General features: G+C 43.1%; 1 protein-coding gene across 4 annotated transcripts in view; it reads right to left on the reverse strand.

Annotated features, from left to right (window-relative positions):
* Positions 1 to 12,050, reverse strand: part of LOC105018340 (receptor-type tyrosine-protein phosphatase N2) — a 157,632-nt gene that overhangs the window by 21,432 nt on the left and 124,150 nt on the right. For all 4 annotated transcript variants that reach the window (XM_013139367.3, XM_034290981.1, XM_013139364.3 and 1 more), the window contains 2 exons: positions 8,394 to 8,606; positions 928 to 1,134 (listed from right to left, as the gene is read on the reverse strand). In XM_013139367.3, coding sequence (XP_012994821.2) covers positions 928 to 1,134; positions 8,394 to 8,606 — 420 coding nt within the window. The remainder of the gene's footprint in view (positions 1 to 927; positions 1,135 to 8,393; positions 8,607 to 12,050) is intronic.

Raw genomic sequence — 12,050 nt, forward strand, 5'->3', positions numbered from 1 at the left:
CGTAAATCGACTGCCGTATGTGGGAGGATGGGACAGACAACATGGCCATGTTGACAATGAACTTGGTTGAGGTTCAGAGAGCTTTCTCTTTCTCACTTTTACCTTGCTTTTACCCACATACAGTACACTGCTGCTTTACGCACTGCGAGTCAGTCAGAACAGTACAGACAGACAGGGGACCGACTGGTGTGTGTGTGTGTGTTTGCACCTCTGTGTGTGTCTCATTTACTCCTGGTGTGAATCTCAGGGGCAATTAAGAGCTTCATGCCCACTGAACACATCACAGGGCCTTTCTATGGCATATTGTAAGAAGTGTATAATGCACACAATCAGAGCAGCCGGAAAGAGCCATGGAAAGAACACCTATACATTACACTCACAATGGTAGACAGAGTTATTCAGAATCAATGAACATCTGTGGGAAAAGAAGACAGGTGGAAGGAGCCTGCTCATTGAAATGTGGGTGTAATGAGATGGAGAGAGACAGACAGACATAGTGACAGAAAGAGATATACTGAGAGATTGACAAAGAGATATAAAAGGAGAAACGCACAGAAAGAGAGAGGCCGAAAAACAGAAAGATAAAAAGGGAGAAACAGACAGAAAGAGACAGGGCCAGAATTGAAAAGACCGAATAACAAAGAGACATCGATAAAAGAAATGCAAGAGAGAAATTAAAGCCAGACAAGCAGCCTAGCAAAGAACACCAGGCCGACACTAGATACACACACACAGACAAACATACAGATAGTCACCACAGAAAGACAGAGAGATGATACACAGAAACACTGACAGCCCCCCCCCCACAGGCAGACAGACAGACACTCTCTGAAGCCTGTCAGACAGACAGCAACCCAGACATACAGAGAGACATACAGAGAGACAGACTCCCCTGCTGGACAGACAGATGGTTTTGGTGGTGTTTACCAGAATCATGTGTCCGGTGGAGATGTCCATGTTGGAGTGGGCGGGTTCCTCAGACCAGGAGGACGTGGAGCTTCGGGCCGACGGGCTGACCATGGTCCCGCCGTCGCTGAACTGGGACGACACGCTGTTGATCCGCGACGACACACTGTGCATGGGCTCTGGGCGCTCAGTTGGGGGCTTGACCGCCATGCGCTGACGACACAGTTCCTAGGGGAGGGTAGAGGGATCCATCAATTTGAACGGTGCAATATCGTATTCGCTATCGTGCATGCTAACATCTGCAGATGCACACCAATAGCTTGCGCGAAGTTGGCGGCTTAGTGCGCACAATTGGCGGCTTATCGCGGCTTAACACAAAGTAATTGTGCTGTTTTTCTATAGTAGTATTACTGAAATGATTACAGCCGTATGTAAGGAACACTGAACTAGTTTTTACATTTTGTCCAAGACAAGAAGTTAGAACGATTATTTCTCTCAGCTGAGAGAGGACGAAGGAAGAAGTGATCGAATGCAGCTGGTGCCGAGCTAATGTGAGAGGACGCCGAGCTACACGGGCTCCAGTCATTACGGGAGCTGCGATTATGATTAAGTCTCGCAGTGATTGACAACCCGAGTCATTTCACCATCCCTTCATTAAAGTCGATATCCATCTCTCCATTTATCCTCGTTCTACTAGTGACACTGATCCATTGGCTGTCGGCTAAGCCGTGACCATGGCAATTACTGTAGGCCCTTCTCTTTTAAACAGTATCCATACGATCAGTGCCGTTGACTGGAAAAAATACAGGCATCTAATATCTATTAACATGCTGTGAGTCTGGTAGCCACTCAATTCCACGAGACTGGGTTTATCTCTGTCAGTCTGCCTGTCTTCAAGTGTTCATTTTGTCACCTATTTTAGTCTTGGATTGAGTTTTTATCGGGTATACTTAAACTCTAGACAACAACCCTAATGTAGCTGAACGCCGCTTTTTGATTCTGGATACAATTCTGGTCACCTCTTAGTTCCATAATGTGTAGAATCCGATAGCCTCGTCCAATTACAGTAGACCTGTTGTACATTGCAGGCTGATGAATATGAAAATGACTAAAAGGCAGAAGATGAAAATGACTAAAAGGCAGAAGAATTGCCACACTGCTATCCTCTCCGTCTGGCCGTCTTCCAGCCTAGTTGTCTGGTCCTGCCCACCCATCTATCTGTCCCGGTAGCCACCGGGGAGGGCCTGTGTCTCCTCGCTCCCCTGCGGCCTGACCCTACCGAGGCCTCAGACGTTCTCATTAAAACAGCTCTACCAAGTGAACTTAGCCTGTACCGCAATCAGTTGTACAAAAAAAAGGCCCCATATGAAAATGGCCTCCCCTGAGACGTTCAATTAGCTGCCTGCAAAAAGCCCAAATGAAACAGAGCAGGAGGAAAAGGGAAAGACGGGTTTGAATTCAATAAAACATGTGCTGTTAATGCCCTACAAATGAATAGAGCTGTATTTTAAAAAGCAACCCATTCTCTGTATAGTGCTCTACTTCGGTCAGTTCCAAATGACAGCCTATTCCTTTTTTTGTGCACTACGTTTGACATTGGTCTGAAGGGAATAGGTGCCATCTAGGGTTCAATATGAAATACTTCATGTCCCTCTTATTTCGGGGGACATGCCGACAACACAACCACTGCACGGTCACATCTGTTCTCCGATGTGGAAGCAAGACACAGGCGATGGACCAGTTGTCAGGCGTTTCATTATTCATGTTCGCCAAGGATGTTTGGAAACAAGCTACGGAGCTGCACTCTTGCATTTCTCCCACTCAGGAGTTGTTTTCTGTTGAAGTGTCTTAAGAGGCAGTCTAGGCTGATCATGGGTGACGTAGGTTTATGATGACCCTGAAAGCAGAAACTACGTCACAATGGAAACTGAGGTGTGAATAATATTTAATTTTATTTGAGAAAAATCTAAAGAATCGGACAGAAAGACAGCTTAGACCCCTTCGAGTGATGCGACTATTGTACAGTCTCAGTCCCAAATGGCATACTATTCCCATAGGTCTCGGGTTTAAAGTAGTGCACTAAAGAAGGAATGTGAGGCTACTGGAGAGGAGGGGCAAGTTTGGGACAACCTCCAACATCCTTAAATAGTGAACTACTGGGCTCTGAAGTGGCGTATTGTAGGGAATAGTGGTGTCTTTGGGACAGAGGCCGGCTATAAGAGGGTGGTCAGGTTACAACAGCAAAGGACGCTAGCATTTGCACATCCTCCAACTAATGTAGGGCTCAGCCCCGTCCCCAAACAAACAAACAAACCCTCCAACTAATGTAGGGCTCAGCCCCAACCCCAAACAAACAAACAAACCCTCCAACTAATGTAGGGCTCAGTCCCGTCCCCAAACAAACAAACCCTCCAACTAATGTAGGGCTCAGCCCCGTCCCCAAACAAACAAACCCTCCAAATAATGTAGGGCTCAGCCCCAACCCCAAACAAACCCTCCAACTAATGTAGGGCTCAGCCCCGTCCCCAAACAAACAAACCCTCCAACTAATGTAGGGCTCAGCCCCGTCCCCAAACAAACAAACAAACCCTCCAACTAATGTAGGGCTCAGCCCCTTCCCCAAACAAACAAACCCTCCAACTAATGTAGGGCTCAGCCCCGTCCCCAAACAAACAAACAAACCCTCCAACTAATGTAGGGCTCAGCCCCGTCCCCAAACAAACAAACCCTCCAACTAATGTAGGGCTCAGCCCCGTCCCCAAACAAACAAACAAACCCTCCAACTAATGTAGGGCTCAGCCCCGTCCCCCAAACAAACAAACAAACAAACCCTCCAACTAATGTAGGGCTCAGCCCCGTCCCAAAACAAACAAACAAACCCTCCAACTAATGTAGGGCTCAGCCCCGTCCCCAAACAAACAAACCCTCCAACTAATGTAGGGCTCAGCCCCGTCCCCAAACAAACAAACCCTCCAACTAATGTAGGGCTCAGCCCCGTTCCCAAACAAACAAACAAACAAACCCTCCAACTAATGTAGGGCTCAGCCCCGTCCCCAAACATACAAAGGCCCTCAGACTCAACAGGGTTAATGGAGAGAAACGGAGAGATAAGAGAAAGAGAGACACAAAGAACAACGTACATATCCGAAGACAAAGTTTTTTAGTTTCAATTTTGTTAATTGTCATTTACATCCTCAAATATTTAGTTTCCAAAATGCCAATAAAGCCCTTTAAATGGAATTGAGACAGAGGGGGAGAGACAGAGAGAGAGGGAAGAGATTCAATCGGCATAGAGCGGAAACTTAGATAAGGGGGTAAATGAAGAGCAAAAGAGAGATGAGAAACAGGTAGGCAGACAGAAAGTAGAAAAACAGGGAGGGAAAAAGAAAGAGGAAGGCCACAGAGCGATAACACATTAGACAAGTATGACTAAGGCTGAGCAATATGGCTGGTGATTTGATGTATTTTCCTTAAAATAGTTATTAATTTGCATACTATTTTAAGCACTTTATAAGAAGGGTTTGACTTTAGGGTGTCAACAAATACATTCTAAATTGTTTAAATGCTGCTTTTTTCCCCTCAGACTATTTTATATGGTTCAATCAAACTTGAACTAAAAAGAATTTTGATGAATTTTTTTTCCCCACTAATTAGTATTTGTTAATAGATTATGTTTCCGTATGCCTCTATTGAGAAAAGGTCACTTTTCTTTGAATCATTAGAATTATTCTCCTCAATATGAACATGTATTAAAAACATTCGATGGCAGGTTTTGCATTCACTGCGAGTGTGCTTTTGGAACCATGACTGCAGGCTCTTAATTTTTCACATTTCATAATGTCATCATTACTAAATACACAGGAGATGGACAAAATAACTGAAACACGACATGGAAAAGCACAATTACTCTGAAGCAACTTAATCACAATCACAAACACAGTTGAAGAGGTAACATTTGGTTAATTGTCAATTAGCAGTACACAAAGGTCTGACAAATAACACTTTTATATTTGAGTTTTCAATGCGACATGAGGCAAAAAAGTTCCAAAGAGCCCAAATAGTTGGTACCCAAAATGCAGGTGTGTCGGTCACAAAAACTGCTAAATGATTCATGTGTAAAGGAGAACAGTCTAAAAAGTCCTGACATCATTTGCTGAACACAGAAAGATTCCACTGGATGAAGCTCACTGGCAGTGATAGACAGACACTTAACAGAATTGTAGCTCAACACCCGAAATGTACAGCCTCAAAAATGACCACAGCACCTCTCTGACCCAGCCTCAATAATACATTTATGTCTTGAGCTTTACAAAGTTTAAAATGGCAGGGCTATCATTCAGAAACCACTTTAAAGGCCAACACACAAAGATGCATAACTTGGTGTAAGTATATCAAAACCTGCCTGATACCTCATCTTTCACCCTAACTCATATATCCTGAAGACTCTACGCTTAGAGAAAGTCGAACGATGCCTTCAGCTCACAATGTCAGCTGTCATCTGTTAAACAAGATTGGGGATTTGATATGGTATGGGCAGCCACCTCATGGGGTTTCATTGGGTCCAATAATTGCTCCTCATGATCTTATAACTGCCAAGGAATATGAGCCCATTTTACAGGACCAAGGGCACCCTGTGGTGTGAACACTGTACCGTCATGATGTCCCAGTATTCCAGGATGATAATACTCTAAACACCAAGTTGACGTCAAGCACCTTCCATGGCCTCCCCAATCCCCAGACCTGAACATCATTGAACCATTTTGGGAAGTTCTGGAGCGCAGACTGCGAAGATTTCCACCACCTTCCTTCCTTCAAAGAACCAGTGGCCTTTCTTCTTGAAGAATGGTGCAATACCCCAGCAAACACAGTTCAGGAATTGTATGACAGCATTCCAAGCATGATTGGAGCTTTTCTGAAGGCAAAGCGTGGCCCTACACAATATTGTTTCTTTGATATTAACATTTTGTTAGGTATTTCCGTTATTTTGTCCATCCTTTGTAACTCACAATGGGAAATTCACATTTAACAAATCAAACATAAAAAACAGTAATGTGAGGTAAACTACAAAACCTAACCAGTCTGTGAATTGGTACCAGTGAAGAGTGAAACAGGGTTTGCAGCCTAGACATTGGCAGGCAGTTCTAATATCCTTCTTGCCTACCTGGGGAAGTAGACCAACTGACTGAAAGCCTCATCCACACATCACCCCCCCCCCCCCCCCCAAAGCAAAGAGCACTCAAATACAGCAAGCAGCCTGTCAATCAGGCTTTACCTCAGTCAACTGTCAACCCGTTCAACATCATCCTTTTCCTCAGTCAACTGTCAACCAGTTCAACATCATCCTTTTCCTCAGTCAACTGTCAACCAGTTCAACATCATCCTTTTCCTCAGTCAGTGTCAACCAGTTAAACGTCATCCTTTTCCTCAGTCAACTGTAAACCAGTTCACCGTCATCCTTTTCCTAAGTCAACTGTCAACCAGTTCAACGTCATCCTTTTCCTCAGTCAACTGTCAACCAGTTCAACATCATCCTTTCGTAGTACGGGAAGAAAGAGTATGCGTTTATCATGTTCTGTGATAAAGATAGGATGGACATTTCCGCAAAGACAGCGTTGTATGTGTGTGTGAGTGTGTGTGTGTGTGGGGGGGGGGGGCTTCAGATATATATACCCGGTTAGGGCCTGGGTAATTAGCATGCAGCAAGGGTGGTAAATGTGTGTGTGTGTTTGTGTGGTATAGCCGTAAGGCTGCCCTCTGCAACCCTTCTGCTTTAATTGCATGTAACTCAAAGGAGTCCCCAGCTCCCTTATGCTGGGCCGAGACACACACACAGAAACACGTGCTTGCATTCAATTCAGTCAGGGGAATCCCTCCAGCTATACAGTTCCAGCCAAAAGTATTGCACTTTATTGAAATAATGCATGATTTCCTCCTCTAAACTGATGAAAATCTAAAATGTGTTGGTATCCACATAATTTCCACACTAATTTTTTATTCTTAGCTCATTCCACAAAGAAATCCTAAAAAAGCCTGGACAATACTGCTGGCTTCTAGAATAAGTTATAAATAATTCAATTTCAATTTACTTTGTGAATTTAACTCACCTGTGGTTTCGGGTGCCTGCAATCTAAAATACCTAATTCAACCAGTCACTGAGTGTGCCACAATGAGCATGCAGAAAATAAAGACAACTCCAAGACTGTAGCCAAGCATGGACAATCTCAAGGCTAAAAGTCCATCTCCAGAGACCTTGATGTTCTTGTTTCCTGTAAATTGTTATCAAGACATTTTAAGGCATGCCAATGTAGCCAAGATTGCGGAGGATTGTTTGAATGGTGGAGAAAGCATCTTAATCAACTACAACACAGATTTAATCTGACCTTCAGACACAAGGTACAACTCAAGGTACAAGTTTCAACTCAGAACACCCATTTCCAACTCAGTGAAAGGGGACTTGTATGGTAGGAGACCCACTGCTTAGAGATAAACCTGACTGGAATTTGCCAAAACACAAATGAACATGCTACAATCCTTTTGGGACAATCTCCTGTGTACAGATGAAACCAAATCAGAGCTGAAACCAAATGAGTGCACACCATCTCAATGTTTACAGAAAACGAAATGGAGCCTTCAAAGAAAAGAACAGCTCTCAAACATGTAGCTTGTTGATGTTTTCTGATTGCTTTCCTGAATTGTGGACAGTTTTTATTTGTATATTTATGTATTTGTTTTTACAGAGAAAATGTAATGGCATGGGTCAACAAAAAGCAAAAAAAGAGTGAAAAAAAGCCATATGTTTAAATGGTGGAACTTCCCCTTTAAAGGCCCTACACTAGTATTTTGTTCTGGAAATAACGATGACTTGAGAGAAGCTCCAACAGTAACGTCACATCAAAGCTCTACAGAGAAGGTGTGTGGCTCTGCTCATTATAAAATCAATACTCACAGGACCACTCTCATTGAAACAGATCAGGGAGAAAGGTCACTGGTGGAAATTTTATTCTAAACTCTTAAACGCCTAAAAAGGCACTTAATATTGGATTAATATTGGATTCCATAAATTAAATTTCACACCTGGACTTTCAGGCTGTAGTATAATTACACCAGTTAGAGAGCGGAATTTAAATGACTACCAGCACAGACAGACAATGCCAGCGACATATCTCCAACATTCAGAAGGGACTGTAGAAAAAAGAACTGCACACTACTTTACGTGCCCCCGTAAGAAAAAATACAGCCACGCAATAGACCACAAACAATAAATCTACTCCACAATCCAAACAGATTAGAACATATGCACAAATTCAAAGCAGTCTAATGGTGACATTTGCAGTCGTTATTAAACGAACAACAGAAATATCCCCATAACAGATGCATCGGCTGTATGTCGCGGTACTTGCGACCAGGGCTCATGGTGGGAAGAGTACATTGACAGTGAGCTACTTTGGAATGCGCACATTGTAATAAGCTGACGTCTGTTCTCCTACCTGATAGGTGGAGGTAGCATCGCTGCCTGTGTCCGTCCCCAGGTTGGTAAGTTTCTCCTTGAGCTTGTGGTGGGAGCGGTGTCGGAGGCAGTAGACCACGGTGGAGGCCAGGAGAACGGCCACGATACACAGGATCGACACTACGGTCAGGATCAGGAACTTGGTGGACTCGGCTGTGCTGTACTTGGTGGGGATCTGGTTTATCTGGCTTTTCTGTAGGAGAGAAGGAGCGAGAGAGAAGAGACGAGATAGGGAGAGTGGGCGGGCGGGGGCAGAGGAAGAGAGGGAGGCAGACAGAGGGGAGCAATAAAGGGGGAAGAGAGAGGGGGAGTGGGGGTGGTGAGAGAGGATTACACATTAATTAATGGTCAAATGGTTCTTATTGATTTAACTCATTTTCCCGATGCATAGCATATAGTGGTGACCAGCGATTGGAAATAGTTGGTGTGGCATAATAATGCAGAGCACTAATCATAATCCCAATCAGACCACTGAGTGTTTTTGATTCACCTTCTCAGAGCAACAGGGCACTGGACACAAGTCTCTAAAATGTCTAGCCGGATGGTTCTCCCGGAGTGACATCATTAGAAAGACCTGCGATTCGGGAGCTGGTGTCTTGTTTCGAGTAGCTACAACCTTTCAAGCGACCCGTAACCGAGATAAATGAAAAGCAGGATGCGACACGGCCCATGTCAATTCACGCAGTACGTTGCCGGGAATAAATCCCACCAAAACATACAATACCAAATTAAAACGCAATACAAAAAAATCTATTACCTACTTAAAATTAAAATAATGAATTAAGATATTCGTTCAAAAGCATACAATCTTAATGCTACATGGAGTTCATTTCAGAGGTCAGTGATCTGGGCATAAGAGCCCAGCTCCATTTTACCTGAAAGCTATTATTTATATGGCACAATAGTTTTTCCAGTGGGGGATTATGGGGAGGTCGTTCACTAGAGGGTTCCATTTGGTTTGGGACGCAGGCCGAGCCAGGGTGAATGAACAACAGCCGGGTAATACTCTCTCATTAGAGACACCATCAATGATTTTAGCAACAATACAGTGCAGGGGGCAGAATAAAGAGACAGGAGGTGCAAATTGCAAATCCAACGACCAGCCCTACAATTTCCCCTTCTTATAGAACTATCAAAAGAAATCAATGGGAGAAAAAAAAGGCTTGGCTACTTGGTCAGACTCCGTGCTGCTTGCTACAAGACGGGAATCATTATTAGAGAACTGTTCTACCACCCTTCTACACACAAATCATCACAGATGCTAGGTTAGGCCTTTCATTATCTGGTTCTAATAGTAACATTATGCTGTGCTTGGCACGCTAACCTTTCCTTCACCAGGCCTTACAAATGCAGCCTGCTTTAAAAGTGAAAGCTCAACTTCGCTTTGTGAAGAAAACTGACAAGCAAATATAATGTATATCTGTATGGGTGTGTCCAACCTTTTGACTGGTACTGTATATATATATATAAATATATATATATATACACATACACACATTGGTATCAGTATATATAGCTTTATGTATGTGTATATATAAACTATTTTTGTTGACCAGTTAAGTAATGCGAAGAACACAATTAATTTGCACCAATTGGAAGCGGTTTAGGTTAAATGACTTGCTCATGGACAGAATGAACAGAACCAGCAGCCTTTTGGTCTTGACCAATAGGTCTTATCCTGTTGCCCCCAATGTTTCTCTACCGCATAAATAAGTCAAGTAAAACCATAAACAGCGTAGTGGTAGTTCACTTGGTTAATGGCAGATTTAAGAGACTATGGTCCACCCAGTATACATCCCACCTGGAAGATGCAGTGACTGCAACCCTGTACAGAGGAGTGCAAGGAATTGGGAACAGGGGCTCATTTGGAACGTGACCTGTGAGATGGGCCTTTCTTAGGACTGCCTCACAGACATATAAAACCCTGGGAGGTGGAAGGCCATGGCGGAAATCCGAAGCGGCCCATGGATTGTTCTGGAATGCCCTTTGTTTTGAGGCAGGATAACCCACCAACACATTGAGGGGTCTAGATTCTGTTCCCACTGATTTAATTCATAGCTGGCTGTGTTCAGCACCTTAAAAAGAACGCTAGCAGAACGACAATGGGAGACAACGGTTCCCCAGTGCTTTGTGGAGTCCAATTTTCCCGGGAGCATTAAGCCCTACTGTAAAGAATGGTTGCATATTAATGTGATCATGTAAAAAGAAATCAGCGGGTTTCCGCCCTCTCTCTGTCTCACCAAGGTGACATGATGACACACTGTTAGCCAGGGAGACAGAATACCCCCAAAAAATATTTTAATATTTTACAAAGATTCTATTCTTTATTCACTGACCTTTTCTCAATTTCTAGGAGGGAAAAAAAGAGGGCATGCAATCTGAAAAAAAAAAGAAACTGAACAAAATGTTTATTATAGACACAATCATGAATAATTCATTTTCAACTGCATGCCACACTTGCTTTGATTACAACAATGTTTTGCTAAATATATTTTTCCATGGATCAAATCACTTAATTTGTCTTTCTTTTACATTTAAAATGCTTTGCCAAATGACATTTCATACAGAAGGATCGATGGGATCTTGCTTGAATAGTAATGGCCATACTTAGTCTCCAAATTCTAACAGTTCACTCATCCCCCAACGAACAGATGCAATGGTTTCTAAGACATATTGCCTCTCTTCCCATAGCAGCCTACCTCTTCCCCTCTCTTTCTATTGATTCAGACAAATGTAGCTTGACTTCACCTGCTTAATCAACTTTGGGTGCGGCTGTCAGTGAAGTAGAGGAGGCGTCGGTGAACCGTTAGTGTCGTTATATTATGTCTGTGAAAAATGAGGACCTGAGGTTCAGACCGCGGTTGCATAGAATAAATAATGCCATAATTGAAACGCAGAGAGCTTGCTGAGGGTATGTTCTTGGTAAATATATATTCAGGACGTGTGACTCCCTGAAAGGATATTTTTCAATTTCAGCTAGGGGAAAAAATAACATCTAACTGCTAGATAGTTTTTTGCCATTTCTTAAGTGTATAGACACCATTGGAGTGTACTTAGCGGGAAGACCAGCCAGTCAGACAGACAGTTGGACAGACATACGGACAAATAGAATCTTCAGTGTTGCAGCTTCTGGGCCCTTCCTTTCCTTCCAATGGCTTAGCCCTTTCAATCGAATTACACGGCAACATCTTGACGCAGAGAGGAATGTGTTGAGACTAAATCATGTTATACGTGTGTGGAAAGAAATACATGTTTGGTTACACAAAAACAGATCAGAAAAAAAGGTGTGAATATACATTTCTGATTCTTTTTCTCAAATTGTCTAATTTCCTTGAAAATAAACGTATAATTGGTATGATGATGATTACTGTTTCATTTACTGTTTTATATAAAAGATATTGAATAGGCTATGCAGTTGGGTTTCCAATTTACACTTGGCTAGCTCGATTTTCTGCGATGCCAAACAAAATAGAAAGCTGAAAATATTAGCTGGAAGAGCAAAATGGGAAAGGGAGTTCCTTTGATGCCTAAAGGTCTATTGTCCATCTGTCCTGCAGCGATTGTACTCGCATATTTCCATTTCACATAGGCAAACGTGATCCGAGATCCGCACACAACTCCCCCTTAGCATGCATTG

Source organism: Esox lucius, chromosome 3, assembly GCF_011004845.1.
Source record: "Esox lucius isolate fEsoLuc1 chromosome 3, fEsoLuc1.pri, whole genome shotgun sequence".
Classification (NCBI taxonomy): Eukaryota; Metazoa; Chordata; class Actinopteri; order Esociformes; family Esocidae; genus Esox; species Esox lucius.